Source organism: Oncorhynchus mykiss, chromosome 5, assembly GCF_013265735.2.
Source record: "Oncorhynchus mykiss isolate Arlee chromosome 5, USDA_OmykA_1.1, whole genome shotgun sequence".
Lineage (NCBI taxonomy): Eukaryota > Metazoa > Chordata > Actinopteri > Salmoniformes > Salmonidae > Oncorhynchus > Oncorhynchus mykiss.
In genome coordinates this window covers 54,221,906-54,247,232 of record NC_048569.1, presented here as the reverse complement: position 1 = coordinate 54,247,232, position 25,327 = coordinate 54,221,906, and the positions used below count along the sequence as shown (strand labels likewise).

The following is a 25,327-nucleotide window of genomic DNA, read 5'->3' as shown; positions in this document are numbered from 1 at the left end:
TCTTTTGTTAGACACCAATATTGGGATTATTTTATAACGTTTTATGCGGGCCACACCGAAAACAAATTTAATCCCAAGATCAATCGATAAATTGTAGTGTCAATCACATGGCAATGTAAGAGTATTAAAATGTTTTTTATTGGGTTCTTATTTCATTAACTTGTCATAGAATATAGCTTTTTACAATAAATGCTGTTTCACATATAAATATCATAGAACAAAAGGAAAATAAGTATTCAATTGAGAGCCACATTTTCCTATTTACTGTGATGATCATCATAATCTTTTTTTGATATGGGGCAGATTGCAAACATATATGGACTGATAGGCTATTAATGAGTCATAAACAAATACCCCATAAACTACACCATCATTTCAAGATTTTATTTACATTATATTAATTATTACAATATGTTCTGCTAAATGTTCTGCTATATTTCATGTTTTTCTTTTAGCTTAACTCTTCATTTAATTAAATATATTCTCAGTTACAAATAAATATATTGTCAGTTACAAATAACGTTTTTTCCAGTGCTATCAAAGTATTTCTTAACAGAATTGTCCAGATTTGGAAAAAAAAATCATTTTGCACATGTTTTATTTTAACGTTATTATTCAGCATTTGCATTAGTTCATTGTGAGAGTCATCGTTCTCTATGTGTCTTCCATATCTCTTTCTTAAATACCCCTCGTTCTTGACAATTGTATTTGGATAATCAATGCTCTTCTCTCCTTATATAGCCCTATGAGAATGGACTCACAGTGAAGTTATTCTACATCATCTTCAAATCACACCAACACTCAGCCCCTCCCCCTGACCAGTCCCTCCCTCTATAGGACTAAGGGAGGCGTGGATTGGATGGACCTCCACCGTCCCTCTTTTAAGATGGACAGCTCCTCCTACCTGCCCAGTCCCCTGGCCTCCCCAGCCCTGATGGTGCTGGCCTCCACAGCCGAGGCTGGCCACGATTCCTCCATCCCCTGCCAGGCCCCACGGCCTTTCGGTGTCCCCATCTCCGAGAAGGACCTCCACCTCCCCTTCCCCTCCGGCTCCTACACATTTGCCTCCATGTACCACCGCCAGGGGCCCGTCTCCAGCCATGGCACCTTCCCCGCCAGAGACTTCCCTGCCTCCCTGCTCCACCTCCACCCCCAGTTCCACCCCCCCAACCTGGACTGCTCATCTCTAGAGATGCTCAACCACAGCGGGGTAGGCGCCTTCAGACCCTTCTCCTCCCTGCCTGAGGAGAGGGAGGTCAGGGGTTATCAGTCAGCCTTCACCCCTGCTAAGAGGCTCAAAGGCTGCTATACCGACTCGGAAAGGAAGCAGTATGAGTTTGGAGGAGGGCGTATTCTGTCTGGTTCACCGTGGTCGCTCAAAGCCGCTGAGGATTCTGGGAGGAAGTTGTTTGCGGTGTCTGGCCTGCTGTCAGACAGTGAGGCCTTGTCTAGTCCTGAGGACCGTAAGGATGGCTGTGAGTATCGCCCTATTGTCACGTGTGCTGCTCATCATAACACATTTATATGTTGTCATATAAGGATTGTGCGCATTGCACTCTTTTAAAAATCCATGGTTTCAATACAATCGATCGAATGACAGTTATGGCCTACATCTTGTCAGTGTATGTGTGTCTTTTTGGAGTGTGCCCTTTTTACTCTTTGACAATCTTAACCAAAGTTTTTTTCCTGGTTGTGCAAAGTATGTGACACTTGGTGGAAAACAGCCACCAGTCCATGTTTCTGGTCATTGGTCACAAAATGAACATTAGTACCTACACTGAATATAGTTTTTGTCATTCTGGTTGAACACAGACACAAGTATGGAGAGATGACAAAGGAGGGGAAGTTTGAGCAAGCGACACCCTGTCAGAGATAACGAGGTGACAGAGAGCGAGAGAAGGGGAGAGAGAGACGATGCGATGCTCAGCTCCACAAACGACACCCTTAGCTCAATATGGCCACCCACGCCATTATGAGCCATCTGATTTGTTGACAAATAAGGAGGAGAGGTGTCAATCAGAGCGGCAGGGCGAGAGCCACTCCTTATTATGCTAGAGGATAATTGCCCGACGGTGCGGGGGCACCACAGCGTTCGCCTCCCCTCGCCTCCACCTCCAAAGAGCGGGAAGGAAGGTAGACACGCCACCACAAAGCATGATGGGAAATCAAACCCCCTCACGGCCGTCAAGGTGTCGCCTGACATTGAAATCCCCCGTAGAGAGAGGACCCACAATCCTTAGTAGATCAGAGGAGGGCCATGTTGAAAATAATGACAATGAGTGAGGAGAGAGAGAGAGAGAGAGAGAGAGAGGGAGAGGGAGAGATGGGGGAAGGATGGAGGGATGATGGAGCGGGGAAGAGGGGTGATATCCCCCCGTATCACCTTAAAGAAACGTTTCATCCCACACATCAAGGCCTGGTGCTTGGATGAGTTGTCTTGAGAAAAGTTTGTGTGTGTGTGTGTGTGTGACTTTGAGAAAACTTATTGGTTTTGACAACATGCTGCTGGTTGAATAACAGGGACAGGGTGGATGCTGCCTGGGAGACAGAGTGGCAGGAATCCCAATAATGAAGCCCCAAATAAGGACAGGATAGGAAAGATGCCAAACAGGTGTGTGTGCGCACACGCGTGGCTGTGTGTGTGTGCGTGCGTGCGTGTGTGTACGCTGGCACTCGCGTGTGTGTGTTCTTAAATTAGTGATGTAACAATTGTGTGCTATAGCTTGCAAAACAAACAAACGTGACGCTCGGTGACAACCAATGTTCCCTCTAATTATTTTAGGCACTGAGCTAATTCCAGGTCTGCCGAGCGCAAACTTGAACGTTGTGAAAATGCTGTGCGACATCTGGCGAGAGTGTACTGTGAACACTGAGGCTGTACCCGCTTTCATTTACAGTTATAACAATGGCCAAGTAGGCTACTGTGGCTATTTGATCATAACGTAGGCCTATCAGAGTGGCCCACGATAGAAAAACTATGGAGAAAATGCATCCCGTAACGTTTTAACATGGAAATAAGTCTTCTATCGTTCAGCCTACAGTAGCAGCCAATGTGTGGTGTTCAATGTAGACCTACATTCCATGGGACTTTTGGAGAAAAAAAACATGCAGGGCTTGACATTAACCTGTTTATCCACTTGTCCTTCAGACAAGGAGGTGACTGAAAATAGTGTGTTGTTTGATGCAAGAAACCACTTTACAAAAAACTATTTATTATTATTCCCACACCATTATTACAGAGAGTCAGACAAATGATCCTACCCTCTGCCTATTGGCTACTTAGCTTATTCAAGACTGTCTCAAAATACAACACTGCCCCTTTAAGACAGAAAAAAAGATATTTCCCTGACTTGTTTTTCAAAGATGGCTAGAAATGCACATGTTTTGTGTTCTTGTAGGAAGCAACCACTCCCTCATTGTGGACTAGAAATTACCTATACCTGGGCTCACTTACTAGCAAAGAACATGAACAAGTGTACACACCTGGCTACGTGCAGCTCTCGCTTTGATCTCAAAACAAGCGCATCAACTCATGACTGCTCATGCTGTAAAGACAGTCCAGTTCAAAGTGAATGGCACAGATCCATATATGGAAATTGTCTATTTGTGTCCTGCAGCTCTGAGTGGTTATGGTGCACAGGTCTGTGTATAGTATGGGTCGTGCCTGTTAATGCAATAGAATCCTACTCCAATGTGTTCTGCCTACAAGAAAATGTATGGTATAGTTTGTTTTGTTTCGGTATGTTGCATTGAAAGTGGCTAGTATTGCGTTGATTTATTCACAATTCGCACAGTAAAGGGAAACGTTGATAGAATTAACTATAGGAGAAACTAGAAAGTTGAGTGGAGTTCAATCTCGTGCTTCTTTGTGTGGGCTGATATTTCTTCTGTGCGGCAGTCCCGGGGTAACTGCGCGCCCATGCACAGCTTATAGGGAACATTGGCGACAACATAAAGCAGATTTTTCCAACATTAGGACCGTTTTCCTCAAGAAAGTAAGTCTACTTCATGTTTTGTTTCCCTTCCTTCCTTACTTCCTAGAATCGCGATACTGGTATCATGACAAACCTAGTTTATATTACCTCCGAACATAGAGGATAATTTGATTAAAGTACAGAGATGGACAGGGGCAGAATAGGGTTTCCCAACCCATAGTGGGTACTATGCAGCTCAAATCAGTTTGGGGGAAATGAATTCTGAGTGATGGAAGCAGCTTTTCCTGCTTTATCCAATTTTATCGAAGCTCAGGCAAACTAAGGGCTTTAATGCAATTGAACTCCCGGGACTTTTCGAAAGGCTGATGTTTCGTTCCTCTTCACTGACTAACAGGCAGCCACTTCAGGGCCAAAGTCTTAAGTGTTAAGCTTCAAATCTTCGGGGATGGAACTCTTTGGTTGCTATGTAGACAACCTGGCCCATACATGACAATACATGACACAATACAGTACATGTACATAACGTAGTCCTACATATGTAAATGCGTGACCCATGCATCACAATGAACACAGAAAACACACAAAGAAAGCAGCACATTTGTTCACAGGCATTCTTTCTATACAGGTATCTCTCTCTGTTCTATCAGCTTCTATGCGCTGAAGAGAGTCATCCATTCGCGTACCCTCTCCAGTGGATGTCTACCTACAGTATCTCACCGTGAATGGGGATATTTTGTGTGAGTGTATCAGTTTAAAACGGTTCTACATGCTTTGGCCAGACAGGCTTGATGTGGTAATCCTTGCTGGGTTTGCCTGTTGTCTTCTGCATCATCGTGTTGCTTGTTGACGTCTCCTCTAGTATCCAAACCACAACATTACCCTAGGGGCCATATGTATCAACCGTCTCAGAGTGTAATTTAGGATCACTTTTTAGATAACAACGGATGACTGCATGGACCGGGGTGGGGGGGGGGGGGGGCTGATCCAAGATCAGAAGCAGAGATACATACGGCCCCAGACGTTCTCTGTTTCATCTGAAGATGTTCAGACGAGCAGTGGGATGTGACAGCTGTTCAAACAGCCTCTCTCTTTCAAAGGGCAGATGTCTCCAGCGAGGCGAATCATGCTTATTTTCCTCAGGGAGATGTTTCAAACTTGAGCTGTAACTAAAGGGGTACAAGAACAGAAGTGGGAACAGAGGAAGAGAATGACAAAACACCACGTCCTACCACAGCGTTCAAGACCCAGACAGACAGTGTTGATCTTCCCGTGATTCCCTGCGTCGTTATCGCACAGTGTGGTGGCGAGCTTCAGTTACTGTAAGGGAGAGTTCGGATAGCTAGACGCAGCTGGAGCGTCTAGCTATATGAATAGTAAACGTAAGCATGTGAGAAAACAGGTTGGTAGAATAATTATGCCATCAGAGAAAGGAGCAGGTGTGTGTGTGTGTGTGTGTCTGTGTGTGTGTGACTGTCTGTGTCTGAGCGTGTTTGTGTGTGCGTCTATGCGTGTGTATGGGTGCGTGTGTGAGAGGCTACATCTTGGGAATAGAGAGCAGAGCAGATAGATGTGTATGCATGAGCATCGAGCGGTTCCTGTTGATCTCCTCCCCTGGGTTGTCAGCTAGGTGTAAACTGTGTCTTATCTGAGGCTTCACTCAATACACCCTCAGCTGGACAGCTGCACTGGATAACATGCCTCCCAGTTATTGAATGAGGACACACAGCTTTGATAAGAGGCAGTCTACCTTGCACCCGCACACACACACGCACGCACGCACGCACACACACACACACACACACACACACACACACACACACACACACACACACACACACACACACACACACACACACACACACACACACACACACACACACACACAGAGGTGATAGACACACACACATAGGTGATAGGCACGCACACACGCACGCACGCACAAACACAGAGGTGATAGACACACACACATAGGTGATAGGCACGCACACACGCACGCACACACACACACACACACACACACACACACACACACACACACACACACACACACACACACACACACACACACACACACACACACACACACGACATATGGAAACTGTGTCTGGAACCAACTAAACCCATAAAGCATCACATGAGAAGTAATCCCTGTGCCAAGTCGAAATCTGTGCCCCAAAAGCCTTATTCCCTACAAAGTGCATTACTCTGGGAGGCCTATGAGAATAGGGTGTCATTTAGGAAGCAGTCTACGATTAACCTATGCGATATTGATTCTGTACAGGCAGGTTGGTGTTACCTTGAATCCCGTCACAGGCTTGTATAACATACCGTAAAGGACTCTTGAACACTGAACACATCTGGTGAACCCAGCCCTGGAGTGCAACCCTCAAATGTTTGCCCACTCCCATTCTGTTAACTTCCTTGGGCCTCGCTTCCCCATCAGTGGAGGATTTAGCAGCTCTCTATCCAGTTATTCCAGTTATCCCATAAAATAATAACTAATTCCCTCAACAGCAGATTCCACCACCCATCCTGATAAGGAAGGCTTCCCACCATATCTGTGTCGAATTCAAGAAACTGGGAGCAGGGCGCATTAATCCGAGATTCCGTCAAGCTGCTGAGTTCCCGAGTCACGGTTTGAGTTTGTGGTCGTACTGTACATCTGCTACAGTGATCTTCCCTCTCCTTGCCACACACAGCGAGGGGGGGGGGGGGGGGGGGGTCATTAAGATAAGGAAGAGAGAGAATAACCCATCCAAAAATCCCCAAATCTAAAGGTTCTAATGGTACGATCCATTTGACAGCTGTGTTACCATAGATGAAGAGAATGTCTGAGCCCGGTGCTTCACTGCTGCTCTGTGTTGACCGTGTGGGCTGATTTCAGACACATAAGAGAATAAATATTTTAATGTAATGACGACTGTGTTTGATGTTCGAGGGCCGTGGTTGACTATGTTTGACTGTTGCCCTCCTGTTGTGGCAGTAGTTGGTTCCTCTAATGTACTCTTAAGTTGAGGAGCTTTCATCTTAGCAGGGGATGGGGACCTCTGCTATTCTATTTTTATTTACCTTGATCTTTTCTGGACAGGAGAGGCAGTTATCCATCCACAGCACCCACACACAGTACATTGATACAGTGCCTTCAGAAACTACTCAGACCCTTGGACTTTTTCCACATTTTGTTACGTTACAGCCTTATTCTAAAATGACAAAGCAAAAACAGATTTTTAGAAATGTTTGCCAATGTATTAAAAATAAAAAACATAAATACCTTATTTACACAAGTATTCAGACCCTTTGCTATGAGACTAGTAATTGAGCTCAGGTGCATCCTGTCTCCATTGATCATCCTTGAGATGTTTCTACAACTTGATTGGGGTCCACCTGTGGTAAATTCAAATGAATGGACATGATTTGGAAAGGCACACACCTGTCTTTATGAGGTCCCACAGTTGACAGTGCATGTCAGAGCAAAACACCAACCCATGAGGTTGAAGGAATTGTCCGTAGAGCTCAGAGACAGGATTGTGTCGAGGCACAGATCTGGGGAAGGGTACCGAAACATGTCAGCAGCATTGAAGATCCCCAAGAACACAGTGACCTCCATCATTCTTAAATGGAAGAAGTTCGGAACCACGAAGACTCTTCTTAGAGCTGGCCGCCAGACTGAGCAATCGGGGGAGAGGGCCTTGGTCAGGGAGGTGACCAAGAAGTCAATAGTCACTTTGACAGAGCTCTAGAGTTCCTCTGTGGAGATGGAAGAACCTTCCAGAAGGACAACCATCTCTGCAGCGCTCTACTAATCGTGCCTTTATGGTAGAGTGGCCCAACGGAAGCCACTCCTCAGTAAAAGGCACATGATAGCTTGCTTGGAGTTTGCCAAAAGGCACCTAAAGACTCTCAGACCATGAGAAACAAGATACATTGGTCTGCTGAAACCAAGATTGAACTATTTTTCCTGAATGCCAAGCGTCACGTCTGGAGGAAACCTGGCACCATCCCTACGGTGAAGCATGGTGGTGGCAGCATCATGCTGTGGGGATGTTTTTCAGCTGCCGGGACTGGGAGACTAGTCAGGATCGAGGCAAAGTACAGAGAGTTCCTTGATGAAAACCTGCTCCAGAGCGCTCAGGATCTCAGACTGGGGCGAAGGTTCACCTTTCAACTGGACAACGACCCTAAGCACATAGCTAAGACCACGCAGGAGTGGCTTTGGGACAAGTCTCTGAATGTCCTTGAGTGGTCCAGCCAGAGCCCATACTTGAACCTGATTGAACATCTTTGGAGAGACCTGATCCAACCTGACAGAGCATGAGAGGATCTGTGGATAAGAATGGGAGAAACTTCCCAAATACAGGTGTGACAAGTGTCATGTCGAAGAAGACTCAAGGCTGTAATCTCTGCCAAAGGAGTCTGAATACTTATGTAAATGTGATATTTCCATTCTTTATTTTTTATAAATTAGCAGAAATTTGTAACAACCTGCTTTTTCTTTGTCATTTATGGGGTATTGTGTGTAAATTGATTTTAGAATAAGGCTGTAACCTAACAAAATGTGGAAAAAGTCAAGGGGCCTGAATACTGTCCGAATGCACTGTATATCACAAGAGGATAAACCTACATCCCAAACGATCCTTAAAGGGGCAGTGCAGTCAAAAAAGTTACACAGATTTTGACATGCATTTTGACAACGCTCTATTGTGTTAGAGCTGTTTTTAAAAAATACCTGGAATTTAAACCTGTTCAGGTGGGATGGAGTTTTGTGAAGTCATGGCCCAGATCACAACATCACAATCTGATCTGATTATTGTGAACAATGACCAGTCATCTTTTATTTGCATATGTATCCTCCTACTTTAAAGGGGTAGGCTCTAGAGCAGGGGTCGCAGCCAACCTTTATAGCTCGCCAAACAATTCTGAAAGTGCATTCAATTTTCACGTGTTCAACTGCAAACTGTCATAAACAAATCTCAAAAGTATAAGCCACCGCAAACTCCTAGCTACTATCTAATCAATGCAACATTGATATTATCCCACCCCTGGTTAGCCACTATTGGCTTAAAAAGACAAACCTAAAACAATATATGCCAATTAATTTCCAGCAATATTTCCCCTGCGTGTTTGTCTATCACAACGTGTGTAACCAATTGGTGTGATAACCTTCTCAAATAAATATTAACTGCAAAGTAGGCTTACCTGACAGAATTACAGTACCAGTCAAAAGTTTGGACACACCTACTCATTCAATGGGTTTTATTTATTTTTACTATTTTCTACATAGTAGAATAATAGTGAAGACATCAAACATATGAAATAACACATATGGAATTAACCAAAAAAGTGTTAAACAAATTCAAATGTATTTATACTTCAAATTCTTCAAAGTAGCCACCCTTTGCCTTGATGACAGCTTTGCACACTCTTGGCATTCTCTCAACCAGCTTCACCTGGAATTCTTTCCCAACCGTCTTGAAGGAGTTCCCACATATGCTGAGCACTTGTTGAGTGCTTTTCCTTCACTCTGCGCTCCAACTGATCCCAAACTATCTCAAATGGGTTGAGGTCAGGTGATTGTGGAGGCCAGGTAATATGATGCAGCACTCCATCACTCTCCTTGTTCAAATATCCCTTACTGTCACGCCCTGACCTTAATATTCTTTGTTTTCTTTATTATTTTGGTTAGGTCAGGGTGTGACATGGGTGATTATATGTTTTTGTCCTGTTTAGGGCTTTTGTATGTTTATGGGGTTGTTACCAGTCTAGGGGTTTGTATGTCTATGGTTGCCTAGATTGGTTCTCAATTAGAGGCAGCTGTTTATTGTTGTCTCTGATTGGGAACCATATTTAGGCAGCCATATTCCTTGAGTATTTCGTGGGTGATTATCTATGTCTATGGATGTTGCATGTTTGCACTCTGTGGTGATAGTGGTCACGGTTGTTCAGTGTACTTCGTGTTATTTCGTCTTACATTAAAATAATGTATTCACATCACGCTGCGCTTTGGTCCTCCGATCCTTACTACTTTACTGACGAAGAGCGTGACACTTACACAGACTGGAGGTGTGTTTTGGGTCATTGTCCTGTTGAAAAACAAGTGATAGTCCCACTAAGCACAAACCAGATGGGATGGTGTATCGCTGCAGAATGCTTTGGTGGCCATGCTTGTTAAGTGTGCCTTGAATTCTAAATAAATCACTGACAGTGTCACCAGCAAAGCACCCCCATAACATAAGTCAAGCTTATTGAGGTAGTATGTACATGTCGGTATCGTTAAAGTGACTATGCATATATGATGAACAGAGAGTAGCAGAAGCGTAAAAAGAGGGGTTGGCGGGTGGTGGGACACAATGCAGATAGCCCGGTTAGCCAATGTGCGGGAGCACTGGTTGGTCGGGCCAATTTAGGTAGTATGTACATGTATAGTTAAAGTGACTATGCATATAAGATAAACAGAGAGTAGCAGCAGCGTAAAAGAGTGGTTGGGGGGGGCACACAATGCAAATAGTCCGGGTAACCATTTGGTTACCTGTTCAGGAGTCTTATGGCTTGGGGGTAAAAACTGTTGAGAAGCCTTTTTGTCCTAGACTTGGCACTCCGGTACCGTTTGCCATGCAGTAGTAGAGAGAATTGTCTATGACTGGGGTGGCTGGGGTCTTTGACAATTTTTAGGGCCTTCCTCTGACACTGCCTGGTGTAGAGGTCCTGGATGGCAGGCAGCTTTGCACCAGCGATGTACTGGGCCATACACACTACCCTCTGAAGTTCCTTGCGGTCGGAGTCCGAGCAATTGCCGTACCAGGCAGTGATGCTCTCGATGTTGCAGCTGTAGAACCTTCTGAGGATCTCAGGACCCATGCCAAATCTTTTTAGTTTCCTTAAGGGGAATAGGCTTTGTCGTGCCCTCTTCACGACTGTCTTGGTGTGTTTGAACCAATCTAGTTTGTTGCTGATGTTGACACCAAGGAATTTGAATCTCTCAACCTGCTCCACTACAGCCCCAATTGATGAGAATGGGGACGTGCTCGGTGCTCCTTTTCCTGTAGTCCACAATCATCTCCTTAGTCTTGGTTACGTTGATGGATAGGTTGTTATTCTGGCACCACCCGGCCAGGTCTCTGACCTCCTCCCTATAGGCTGTCTTGTAATTGTCGGTGATCAGGCCTACCACTGTTGTGTTGTCAGCAAACTTAATGATGGTGTTGGAGTCGTGCCTGGCCATGCAGTCGTGGGTGAACAGGGAGTACAGGAGGGGACTGAGCACACACCCCTGGGGAGCGCCAGTGTTGAGGATCAGCGTGGCAGATGTGTTGCTACCTACCCTCACCACCTGGGGGCGGACTGTCAGGAAGTCCAGGATCCAGTTGCAGAGGGAGGTGTTTAGTCCCAGGATCCCTCGCTTGGTGATGAGCTTTCATGGTGTTGAACGCTGAGCTGTAGTCAATGAACAGCATCACACCTCCTCCTCCATGCTTCACGGTGGGAACCACACTTGCGGAGATCATTCGTTCACCTACTCTGTGTCTCACAAAGACACAGAGGTTGAAACAAAAAATCTCAAATTTGGACTCATCAGACCAAAGGCCAGATTTCCACCGGTATAATGTCCATTGCTCTTGTTTCTTGGCCCAAGCAAGTCTCTTCTTCTTATTGGTGGTTTCTTTGCAGCAATTTGACCATGAAGGCCTGATTCACGCAGTCTCCTCTGAACAGTTGATATTGAGATGTGTCTGTTACTTGAACTCTCTGACGCATTTATTTGGGCTGCAATCTGAGATGCAGTTAACTCTAATGAACTTGTACTCTGCAGCAGAGGAAACTCTGGGTCTTCCTTTCCTGTGGAAGTCCTCATGAGAGCCAGTTTCATCATAGCGCTTGATGGTTTTTGCGACTGCACTTGAAGAAACTTTCAAAGTTCTTGAAATTTTCAGAAATGACTGACCTTCATGTCTTAAAGTGATGATGGACTGTAATTTCTCTTTGCTTATTGGAGATGTTCTTGCCATTATATGGACTTGGTATTTTACCAAATAGGGCTTTCTTCTGTGTAGGGCCTTGTCACAACAGAACTGATTGGCTCAAACTCATTAAAAAGGTTGGTTACTATGTGATTCCATAAGTGTTATTTCATAGTTTTGATGTCTTCACTATTATTCTAAAATGTAGAAAATAGTAAAAGATAAAGTAAAACTCTTGAATGAGTAGGTTTGTCCAAACTTTTGACTGGTACAGTATTTCACGAGTAAGCATATCATTTGTATCTATCATTTGCAAACTTTGCCATGAAATGAACAGCAGCAGTACAGAGCCATCACTAGACTGGCACATTAGATGGCACATTCCTCACTCGCTAGATGTGAAATTAAAGTGTTCGTTTTCTTCCAGACCTAGATGAAAATGGTTGTGTGATGTGAGTTAAGCATTAAAATGGACTCAGAACATCCAACTTCATTGTTTTTCTACGGAAAATTGTAACTTTGAGAGTGAAAAACCCCCCCAAAATCTAAAGCCAGGGATAATTTAACTGAGAACATCATTTTGGAAAATAGAAAGGGGGGGGCCCTTTAGAGTTGTTTATTAAACATTATTTTACCAGTTATATTGGCAGAACATAGTGCCCTACTTTCTCTTGCACACTAACATTAAGGAACTTGAAAATAGTTGTGGGGAAGAGTTTCATGGGAGAAGAGAAGAATGGGCCGATTTAATGTCTAGAAAAACTTTTGTAGCTCTCGACATTTCATTTTTTAAATAAAATATCTCTCATGCTCTAGAGTTGATACCAGATCCTATCCGCCAATCAGGGCTGTGTTGGTAAATATCTTTACATTTGTATCAACACGCCCACACGATCAGACTTTCTATATCAATGGCAAAAGGAGGCTCGGGGAAATAAATGATAAAAAATATATATTTGCAGTTATTTCTATGAAATGAACACACACAGTGATTTATTAGACATATAGTGATGATATAGACTTATTCCAACCCAATGTATGCCCTAAACTGCCTTATAGTTCTAGACACCCACTCCAGTCCAACCAATCTCTATAGTCCCAGGTAACCTTCACTGTACTGTCATCTACACTGAGTGTACAAAACATTAGGAACACCTTCCTAATGTTAAGTTGCACCCTTTTGCCATCAGAACAGACTCAATTCATCGGGACATGGACTCGTTCCACAGGGATGCTGGCCCTTTTTTTTTTGACTCCGATGCTTCCCACAATTGTGTCAAGTTGGCTGAATGTCCTTTGGGTGACGTGCCATTCTTGATCCACACGGAAACTGTTGAGGGTGAAAAACAGATCGGTGCGCCTGGCACCTACTACCATACCCCGTTCACAGGCACTTAAAGCTTTTGTCTTGCCCATTCACCCTCTGAATGGGACACATACACAATCCATGTCTCCATTGTCTCAAGGCTTAAAGATCCTTCTTTAACCTGTCTTCTCCCCTTCATCTTACACTGATTGAAGTGGATTTAACAGGTGACATCAATAAGGGAGCATAGCTTTCCTTTGGATTCACCCGGTCAGTCTATGTAATCGAAAGAGCAGGTGTTCTTAATGTTTTGTACATTCAGTGTATAGTGCACTTATTTTCATCCACTCACCATACACACCCGTTCAGTGTATAGTGGACAAGGGGGGGTTGTCTGCCAGTGACATGGAATCCATATGTTACAATGTGTCAGTCAGCCCAGCGCAACCACAGCCCCATGGCATGGGGCAAGACTGGAGTTATAGGCCTGGCAGCGGATTTCTACAGTAGCAATGGGGAGAGAGAGTGGGTAAAATTTGTGTCCCAAATGGCACCATATTCCCAATATAGTGCACTATGTAGGGAAGAGGGCGCCTTTTGGGACTCGTCCAGGGTAACACTATATGATGCTGGAGGGCGTCCCTATCACAGTGGTCATTGGTGATGACTGGCGACACCTGTTTGGCTGCTCAGTGAACCATCTTTTTTACAGCTGTATTAACTACCATTTGTCTGGAAACGTTTGTCTTCCTTTATCTTTCTGCATTCCCCTCACATTGTCACAAACAGTAATTCGGCAGTTGAACAGGATGCGGGAGGAGAGAGAGAGCGAGAGAGAGAGAGCGAAAGAGAGACAGAGCTAAATAAATAAATAAAAGAGAACTAGAATGAGAGAGCGAAAGTGAGAATGATAACAAGAACGATAGAGAGAGAGAGAGTGAAAGAGAGAGAGAGAGAGAGAGAGAGAGAGGAGAGAAAGCGGGTCTCATTATGAGAGCGGACCAGGGGTCGTTAAATCAACAGTCTGCTTTAACAGAGCTTCCGTCTCCCTGCACCTGATCGACTTGCTGCATCATGTGATTCCGAACGCTTCTCTCTCTGATCTCACTTCAAAGACCCGTGGAGGAAGAGGTAGTGGGAGAGGGGGAAACCCAGTGGGGAGGAGGAGATGAAGGGTGGAGGGGGCTTTGGGTGGGTGGCTATAGAGAAGGCTACACTCTTAGAAAAAAAAGGTGCTAAGTAGAACCATATAGGGTTCTTCGGTTGGTCCCCACAGGGGAACACGTTTTTGGGGCTAGGTAGAACCCTTTGCAGATGGTTCTTCATAGATCCCCCTGTTAATGGTTCTACCTAGAGCCCTTTATAAATTCTTCCACAAATAACTATTTTATCGTCTTAAGGTTCTTCCTAGAAACCCTCTATGAGCGGTTACACTAGCCTTATTAGCCTTTAAAATGTAACTATTGTTAACAATATGTGTATCACAAGGCCTTTCTTTGAGGGCTTTCAAAGTGATGTGTAATTCCTATTGGAATCCAGCCAGAGTGAGGATATCCTTCAATTGTAACTTTTAATCACATACATCATCTAAACTTGGACAACCATCTCAGTAACCGGTGCAATAAGTATGACTACTATATACTATATGCTATGTACAACTATAATAACTACTGACAGATTGGATTCGTTTTGAAAAATGTATGTTATTTATCTTGTGTATAGCATAAGGTTGATCAACCAATCAATGCACATGCAAAAAATACAGATATTGAAACAAACAATTCTCAAAAATCAACCTGCAGTAGAGCATGCTGGAAAATATCATAACGATGGGAGTGTTTTACTCTACACAGAGAAAAAAGTACACAATCGCACTAACCTCAGGTTACTCTGGTTAACACCAAAACGGGATTTTTTTTTACACCACTGAGTGTTGAGTTAATTTAACTTCTGAATCAACAGTATGTAAAATTGGCCAATTCGTTGTATAGCATACACATCATTTTTTATTTATTTATCCGTTATTTTACCAGGTAAGTTGACTGAGAACACGTTCTCATTTGCAATTGTAGAGAGAACACCTTCCGGCGCCGACAAAGATGGCCGCCTCGCTTCGCGTTCCTAGGAAACTATGCAGTTTTTTGTTTTTTTACGTGTTATTTCTTACATTGGTACCCCAGGTCATCTTAGGTTTCATTACATACAGTCGAGAAGAACTACTGAATATAAGATCAGCGTCAACTCACCATCAGTACGACCAAGAATATGTTTTTCGTGACGCGGATCCTGTGTTCTGCCTTACAAACAGGACAACGGAGTGGATCCTATGCAGCGACCCAAAAAAACGACTCCGAAAGAGAGGGAAACGAGGCGGTCTTCTGGTCAGACTCCGGAGACGGGCACAACGTGCACCACTCCCTAGCATTCTTCTTGCCAATGTCCAGTCTCTTGACAACAAGGTTGATGAAATCCGAGCAAGGGTAGCATTCCAGAGGGACATCAGAGACTGTAACGTCCTTTGCTTCACTGAAACATGGCTCACTGGAGAGACTCTATCCGAAGCGGTGCAGCCAATGGGTTTCTCCACGCATCGCGCTGACAGAAACAAACATCTTTCTGGTAAGAAGAGGGGCAGGGGCGTATGCCTCATGGCCAACGTGACATGGTGTGATGAAAGAAACATACAGGAACTCAAATCCTTCTGTTCACCTGATTTAGAATTCCTCACAATCAAATGTAGACCGCATTATCTACCAAGAGAATTCTCTTCGATTATAATCACAGCCGTATATATCCCCCCCCAAGCAGACACATCGATGGCTCTGAACAAACTTTATTTTACTCTCTGCAAACTGGAAACGATTTATCCGGAGGCTGCATTCATTGTAGCTGGGGATTTTAACAAGGCTAATCTGAAAACAAGACTCCCTAAATTTTATCAGCATATCGATTGCGCAACCAGGGGTGGAAAGACCTTGGATCATTGTTACTCTAACTTCCGCGACGCATATAAGGCCCTGCCCCGCCCCCCTTTCGGAAAAGCTGACCACGACTCCATTTTGTTGATCCCTGCCTACAGACAGAAACTAAAACAAGAGGCTCCCACGCTGAGGTCTGTCCAACGCTGGTCCGACCAAGCTGACTCCACACTCCAAGACTGCTTCCATCACGTGGACTGGGAGATGTTTCGTATTGCGTCAGATAACAACATTGACGAATACGCTGATTCGGTGTGCGAGTTCATTAGAACGTGCGTTGAAGATGTCGTTCCCATAGCAACGATTAAAACATTCCCTAACCAGAAACCGTGGATTGATGGCAGAATTCGTGTGAAACTGAAAGCGCGAACCACTGCTTTTAATCAGGGCAAGGTGTCTGGTAACATGACCGAATACAAACAGTGCAGCTATTCCCTCCGCAAGGCTATCAAACAAGCTAAGCGCCAGTACAGAGACAAAGTAGAATCTCAATTCAACGGCTCAGACACAAGAGGCATGTGGCAGGGTCTACAGTCAATCACGGACTACAGGAAGAAATCCAGCCCAGTCACGGACCAGGATGTCTTGCTCCCAGGCAGACTAAATAACTTTTTTGCCCGCTTTGAGGACAATACAGTGCCACTGACACGGCCTGCAACGAAAACATGCGGTCTCTCCTTCACTGCAGCCGAGGTGAGTAAGACATTTAAACGTGTTAACCCTCGCAAGGCTGCAGGCCCAGACGGCATCCCCAGCCGCACCCTCAGAGCATGCGCAGACCAGCTGGCCGGTGTGTTTACGGACATATTCAATCAATCCCTATACCAGTCTGCTGTTCCCACATGCTTCAAGAGGGCCACCATTGTTCCTGTTCCCAAGAAAGCTAAGGTAACTGAGCTAAACGACTACCGCCCCGTAGCACTCACATCCGTCATCATGAAGTGCTTTGAGAGACTAGTCAAGGACCATATCACCTCCACCCTACCTGACACCCTAGACCCACTCCAATTTGCTTACCGCCCAAATAGGTCCACAGACGATGCAATCTCAACCACACTGCACACTGCCCTAACCCATCTGGACAAGAGGAATACCTATGTGAGAATGCTGTTCATCGACTACAGCTCGGCATTCAACACCATAGTACCCTCCAAGCTCGTCATCAAGCTCGAGACCCTGGGTCTCGACCCCGCCCTGTGCAACTGGGTACTGGACTTCCTGACGGGCCGCCCCCAGGTGGTGAGGGTAGGCAACAACATCTCCTCCCCGCTGATCCTCAACACTGGGGCCCCACAAGGGTGCGTTCTGAGCCCTCTCCTGTACTCCCTGTTCACCCACGACTGCGTGGCCACGCACGCCTCCAACTCAATCATCAAGTTTGCGGACGACACAACAGTGGTAGGCTTGATTACCAACAACGACAAGACGGCCTACAGGGAGGAGGTGAGGGCCCTCGGAGTGTGGTGTCAGGAAAATAACCTCACACTCAACGTCAACAAAACTAAGGAGATGATTGTGGACTTCAGGAAACAGCAGAGGGAACACCCCCCTATCCACATTGATGGAACAGTAGTGGAGAGGGTAGCAAGTTTTAAGTTCCTCGGCATACACATCACAGACAAACTGAATTGGTCCACTCACACAGACAGCATCGTGAAGAAGGCGCAGCAGCGCCTCTTCAACCTCAAGAGGCTGAAGAAATTTGGCTTGTTACCAAAAGCACTCACAAACTTCTACAGATGCACAATCGACAGCATCCTGGTTGGCTGTATCACCGCCTGGTATGGCAACTGCACCGCCCTCAACCGTAAGGCTCTCCAGAGGGTAGTGAGGTCTGCACAACGCATCACCGGGGGCAAACTACCTGCCCTCCAGGACACCTACACCACCCGATGTCACAGGAAGGCCATAAAGATCATCAAGGACATCAACCACCCGAGCCACTGCCGGTTCACCCCGCTATCATCCAGAAGGCGAGGTCAGTACAGGTGCATCAAAGCTGGGACCGAGAGACTGAAAAACAGCTTCTATCTCAAGGCCATCAGACTGTTAAACAGCCACCACTAACACTGAGTGGCTGCTGCCAACACACTGACACTGACTCAACTCCAGCCACTTTAATAATGGGAATTGATGGGAAATTATGTAAATATATCACTAGCCACTTTAAACAATGCTACCTTATATAATGTTACTTACCCTACATTATTCATCTCATATGCATACGTATATACTGTACTCTATATCATCGACTGTATCCTTATGTAATACATGTATCACTAGCCACTTTAAACTATGCCACTTTGTTTACATACTCATCTCATTTGTACATACTGTACTCGATACCATCTACTGTATCTTGCCTATGCTGCTCTGTACCATCACTCATTCATATATCCTTATGTACATATTCTTTATCCCCTTACACTGTGTACAAGACAGTAGTTTTGGAATTGTTAGTTAGATTACTTGTTATTACTGCATTGTCGGAACTAGAAGCACAAGCATTTCGCTACACTCGCATTAACATCTGCTAACCATGTGTATGTGACAAATAAAATTTGATTTGATTTGATGATTTGATTTGTAAACGGTGGATTATTAGGTGACCATGATGGTCCGAATTTAGCCAGGACACTGGGGTTAACACCCCTACTCTTACGATAAGTGCCATGGGATCTTTAATGACCTCAGAGAGTCAGGACACCCGTTTAACGTCCCATCCGAAAGACAGCACCCTACACAGGGCAGTGTCCCCAATCACTGCCATGCGGCATTAGCACATTTTTTTTTTAGACCAGAGGAAAGAGTGCCTCCTACTGGCCCTCCAACACCACTTCCAGCAGCATCTGGTCCCCCATCCAGGAACTGACCAGGACCAACCCTGTTTAGCTTCAGAAGCAAGCCAGCAGTGGTATGCAGGGTGGTATGCTGCTGGCGAATAAACTGCTGGTTCACTCATGTTCCCTTCTTTTTCTCCTACTCTCTGCTCAATAAAATCACAGAAAATACTAATTTGAAAGACAGAAATCTTAGCAAAGATATCAACTAGGTCAGCAATGAATAATTTGAGATATTATGTAAAATGATTAAGGAAATAGCAGATACATGCACACCTATTCCCATACAGGTACAGTTTGAAACATGCTCACGTTCTCTTTTTAAATTTAGCAGTTTCAGACTACTCAAACTCCTGATGTTAAAGTGTAAACACTGAAGTAAACACTAATGCTCAGGCACTATTTAAAAGAAGAAAACAAAACTCACAATAAAAAAGCGTATTCAGATCCAGAAGGATTCTACTGTATGTCCAATCCCTTTTAACTTCCAAGGAATCCGTCTTGCCTCTCAAAGAAAAAACGTTCTTAGGATGTTAAAGGTTCTAGGTAGAACCCTTTGCCTTACAAAGAACCCTCATCTTCCAACAAGGGATTTTTGAACTCTTGTTTTCCAAAATGGTTTCTTCAGATGAAAATGGTTCTTGGTAAAACACTATCCCTTGGCAAAGAACCCTTTTTTTTCTAAGCGTTTATGGCCGCGTCCCAAATGAAAGGGTGTGTGATGTGGAGGTAAGCAACTAGATTCAGGCGGGGGACGATTTCTTTTCCGAGCGGATGGTCGGGCGACTGAAACATAATTATAATTGTACACTACAAATTGACCTCAAATTGAGAGTTCATTTCATACCTTGATTACATTGAGACACAATCACGTATTTTTATTATCATTATTTTTTTTACTTTGAGGGGCCCAAAAAAATCACGTCTGTTGCCAACCTCTGCCCTATGGGCTCTGGTCAAAAGTAGTGCACTGTATAGGGAATAGGTTGCCATTTGGGACGGAGCCTAGGGTGAAGGGGAATGGGGCCGCGGTTGTCGATCACTGGCTCAGTCAGAAAAGACCACATCCCCTGTTCTGTCCCCAGAGTCTAACAAATCACTCAGGCAGATAGAAAGGGCAGGAAGGGCAAACACACAGGTTAAACAGACACTTACTGAAGATCAGCACACACAAGATGACAGTCTAACTGTGTGTGTGTGTGTGTGTGTGTGTGTGTGTGTGCGTGTGTGTGTGTGTGTGTGTTTGCTTGTGTGTGTGTGGGCAGGTGGAAGCGAGGGAGGGAGGGTGTGCATGTGTGTTTGCGTACCTACCTGCGTGCTTGTGTGCGTGCCAGCGGGCGTGTGTGTGTACTCTGTGCGCTTGTGTATGTGTGTGCACGAGTGCGTGCGTAGATCCATGCATGTGTGTGTTGCCACAGACCTCATTATACAGCATTAGACTCAGACCTCCTGCTGCTTACTTCTCGCCCAGCTGTGAAGCAGATCTATGAAAGCAGAGGGACCCACAGACCTAGAAAGTGCTTTTTTTAACCCTTGAATACTGGGGTCTGGTCAAAAGTAGAACACTATATGGAGAATAGAGTACAATTTGGGACGGGGTTCTGTTCTCTCAATACAGTTGAAGTAACCATGAACGTCCAGGTAAAAGTGTACAGAGAGTGACCCCTCACCCCCTCCCTACACCCCCAGCTCTGTATGAGGGGTGTAAACTAAACAACTCTCTGTGCACCACTGAGAATACCAGTCCCCTGTGACCTTAAATCACTGATCTGGTAATTGGTAGGAAAACAGAGGTCCAGCAGTATATAACCTTTTATGTGTTGTCTCAGCTATTTATTATGGTGGTAAAGAGTCTGTGTGTGTGTGTCTGTGTGTGTCTGTGTCAGGGGTGATTTGGCAGAGTGCTTGAGGAGGGTTGATGGTGGATGATGCTAATTGTCCTCGTAGACCACACAAGCAGTGCTGGACAGTATAAACCTGGTTAAAGGCAGGCAAATTAAGAGGTCAGTCCATAATTGAGTACCCGATTTCATCAAATAATCCAAATAATTGTAGGAATTTGCGACGGTGTGAAATGTCCCATATCCCGCTTGCCGTAGTGTAAGCTTACTCCTCGGTTAAGCTGTGCGTCTGTCTCTCTAAGAATTTTTTTCTAAAACTCTCAAATAGGGGGGGGTCCCGGATCTGATTAATTATATTCTGTGCCAACCACGCACATTGTAATGCAGAGAATGTTATACAGAATTATACAGTATTGAGTATACAAAATCCCAGGACAGTCAGTGTTATAGCAGTATCATATCACTGGGTCTGGGTGGGCTAGAACCGAGGCCAGATTCTAACTGGCGAAGGTCCAGGCTCATTAGCTCAAGCCACTCTTTTGAAGCTCTGTTCAGTGGAGGAGAGAGGAGATTGAACTTTTCAGCTGAAAGTGGCCTGGCTACAGCACCGCGGCATGACTTGTATTGAACAAGAACAGAGAAGCGAGGATCTATAACTGGGCCGGCGTTGCCAATGGTCTTTGTTCTTCTGTGTTAGCAGACGGGGAGGGAGTATCGCTGGGGGCGTATTGATGAGCGAGGAGCGAGCTCACCAGGGCTACAGACACGTATGCGGTCAAACATTCACGCATGTACGCACGCACACATGTACAGTGCCAGTCTACATTTTGGACACACTTACTCATTCAATGGTTTTTCTTTATTTTTTACTATTTTCTACATTGGAATCATGTAGTAACCAACCTTCTTGATGTGTTTAAGCCAATCAGTTGTGTCGTGACAAGGTAGGGGTGGTACAGAGAAGATACCAAGTCCATATAATGGTAAGAACAGTTCAAGTAAGCAAAGAGAAATGACAGTCCATCATTATGCGTCCACATCTGAGATTTTTTGTTGTCTTTGTGAGACGCAGAATAGGTGAACGGATGATCTCCGCATGTGTGGTTCCCACCGTGCAGCATGGAGGAGGAGGAGTGATGGTGTGTGGGTGCTTTGCTGGTTACACAGTTTTTCAACAAGAAAATCACCCAAAACACACCTCCAGGCTGTATAAGGGGTTATTTGACCAAGAAGGAGCGTGATGGAGTGCTAGATTAGATGACCTGGCCTCCACAATCACCTGACCTAAACCCAATTGAGATGGTTTGGGATGAGTTGGACCACAGAGTGAAGGAAAAGCACTCAACAAGTGCTCAGCATATGTGGGAACTCCTTCAAGACTGTTGGAAAAGCATTCCAGTTGAAGCTGGAATGAGATAATGCCAAGAGTGTGCAAAGCTGCCATCAAGGCAAAGGGTGGCTACTTTGAAGAACACCAAATATCAAATATATTTTGATTTATATAACACTTTTTTTGGTTGCGACATGATTCCATATGTGTTATTTCACAGTGTTTATGTCTTCACTCTTATTCTACAATGTAGAAAATAGTAAAAAATAAAGAAAAACCCTTGAATGAGTAGGTGTGTCCAAACCTTTTGACTGGAACTGTACGTGCACACAAACACACAGGCGAATGCACATTCACACACACACACATGCACACACGCTGGCACAAAACATCGGCCACTGTGTTTCTCCACTGTGGTGTGAAGGCTCCCTTTATTTGGCTGCCCTTATCCCAGTGATAGTGCTGGGTCGGTGTCTGTGTGTCTTGTCTGACTGACTGTCTTCCCCTGAATAAGTCAACCGCTGCCCTGTTCAACCACACTGGCACACTAAATGAGAACCAGCTACTCTGGGGATTCAGACGTCCAGACCTACCAGCGATTTTTTGCATGACTCTGTGTGTGTTTAGGCATGTGTCTTCCCACTGGGCACACACACTGGTTGAATCAACGTTGTTTCCACGTCATTTCAATGAAATGACGTTGAAACATTGATTTGACGTTTGTGCCCAGTGGGTTGTATGTATTCCGTAATGAAAGGATCCGTCTCTCAGATACAGAAGCTGAGTTTTAGTCGGACAGACAGACAGACACACAGACAGACACACAGACAGACACTCAGACAGACACACAGACAGACAGTTGATGTGCCAGGCTGTGTGGGGAAACACAAACACTGGTTGATCAGTGCACCAGGGCCCGTATTCACAAAGCACCTCAGAGTAAGAGTGCTGATCTAGGACCTGTCCATGTGATCCTGGTCATTATGATCCAACAGTTCAAGCTGATCCTAGATCGGCACTTTAGGAATGCTAGCTTTCTCTGCTATGTCTCTCATTCCAGCAGCAGTGGTATGTGACTGTGAGACAGCATCTGATATTATCTGTATGTGGAGAGACAGAAGCCGGATCACTTTGAGGGCTATGTGTGATGTGGTGCTGGTCGCTATTAGTACTGTTTTCCTGTTTCCAACCTCTCACACCTTTGCTGTATGGGGGACAGGTGTGAGTGTGTATGTGTGTGTGTCTCTGTGTCTGGGTGTGCGTGTGTGCGAACGTACAGTATGTGTGCGTGCTTGCGTGTGTTTGTGTGTCTGCGTGCGTTCATGCATTTGTGCATCCGTGACTCGAGGTCCCCTGCTATCTAGAAGTCCCATTGACTGTGAGTTTTCAGGGTCAAAGTGCTTGATGCAATCAGCTTCAGAGAATGAGCCTTTCATTTTCCCGCATTAAGCACTAATTGACAGGCTGTTGACAGAGGGAGGGAGAGGGAGAGAGGGAGAACGAAAAAGGGAGCGAGATGGGGAGAGAGGGAGAACAAAAAAAAGAGAGCAAGAGAGGGAGAGAGGGAACGGGAGAGAAGGAAAGGGAGAGCGCGAGAGGGAGAGAGGGAGCGAGCACGAAATAAGAGAGTGAAAGACAGAGGGAAGGGGAGAGAGGGAGAGAGGGAGCGAGCAAGAAATAAGAGAGTGAAAGACAGAGGGAAAGGGAGAGAGGGAGAGAGGGAGAGAGGGAGCGAGCACGAAAAAAAGAGTAAGAGAAAGACGGAAAGGGAGAGAGGGAGCGAGCACGAAAAAAGAGAGCGCGAGACAGAGCGAGGGAGAAAGAGGGAGAGACAGAGAGGGAGAGAGAGCATGATAAAAAGAGAGCAAGAGACCGAGAGAGGGAGAGAGAGAGAAAGAAAAGCCCAGGCCAGCAGTGTGTGTTAATCAGTGGGTCGACTAATAGCAATCTGTATTTTAAGGGCCAATCTAATTAGACCTTTAACGAGGGGCTATGATTACTCTATTAGCCCCTTAATGCCTCATTCAGACCCACTCAGGCCACACACACACACACACACACACACACACACACACGCTTTATTGACAAGAGAGAAATGTCTCTCTTTCAGGTGAATGGACTGGTGTACTCAGAGTCCAGACAATTCAGATAAGGAAACTAGAGCAGTCCACCAAGATGTATAGCCGGATGATAGTGTCATCATGACAGCGGGATCCAACTGTCACTGTAGGGCCCATGCTCAGCCGCTAAAAGTAAATGTTATCTCCCACTTGATTACCAGTGTTCAGCTGATGTCACCTAACCATCACTTAGCCTGTGACAGCTTAGCCTGTGACAGCTTAGCCTGTGACAGCTGTGACCTCTCAGACGAATAAACTTTGACTGGATTTGATTTTGATTTGTGAACCGGCTTATATCATCCCGTCACTAACGCTCCACTTAAAACCTGCAGGCATAAAGCTTTGTACTGCAGGTATAACGCTTGTTATAAGTATGTGTGAGCCTTCATAATGTGTTATAGTAACGTCAAAGCCAGAGGCATCCATATGACACAATGGGAAGCTGAAGCGGAGGGGCACTGTTCCTCTACAGGTGTTGGACAGAGAAAACTTACCCCATAAATATTGTGTTTGTAGTTCTGAGGTTTAGATATAGTCCTATCTATATAATGACCAGCCCCAAGGGCAACCTTAACTTCACCGCAACTCACACTCTCTCCTTTCCCTTTTTCTTATTCTTCCAGACCTGTAGATCAGTATCAACGATCATTGAGCCATGCATTTCAAAGAGGCGGGATTGATTACAGTCTGAAAAGACTAGAGGCAGAGTTTGCCTTCGGGGTGAACATGGTCTAAGAGGAGAACCTGGTAGTTGAGACATGGCTGCCGAGTCCACTCTCTTTCTTATTTGCGGATAGAAAGAGATGATTGTCCGAGGACATGCACGGCCATGGCCACAGCTGTCGGAACTATAGTGACCTGTAATGGAGAAGAGAGAGGAGAAGAGAGGAGAGGAGAGGAGAGGAGAGGAGAGGAGAGGAGAGGAGAGGAGAGGAGAGGAGAGGAGAGAGAGAGAGAGAGAGAGAGAGAGAGAGAGAGAGAGAGAGAGAGAGAGAGAGAGAGAGGGAGAGGGAGACAGAAAT

The 25,327-nt window shown here is 45.1% G+C and overlaps 1 protein-coding gene across 2 annotated transcripts in view; it reads left to right on the top strand.

Annotated features, from left to right (window-relative positions):
* LOC110522970 (E3 ubiquitin-protein ligase RNF220-like) overlaps window positions 1–25,327 on the top strand; it is a 49,031-nt gene that overhangs the window by 1,988 nt on the left and 21,716 nt on the right. For both annotated transcript variants that reach the window (XM_021601401.2, XM_036977842.1), the window contains exon 2: window positions 742–1,475. In XM_021601401.2, the coding sequence (XP_021457076.2) occupies window positions 860–1,475 (616 nt within the window). In that variant the 5' untranslated portion in view covers window positions 742–859. The remainder of the gene's footprint in view (window positions 1–741; window positions 1,476–25,327) is intronic.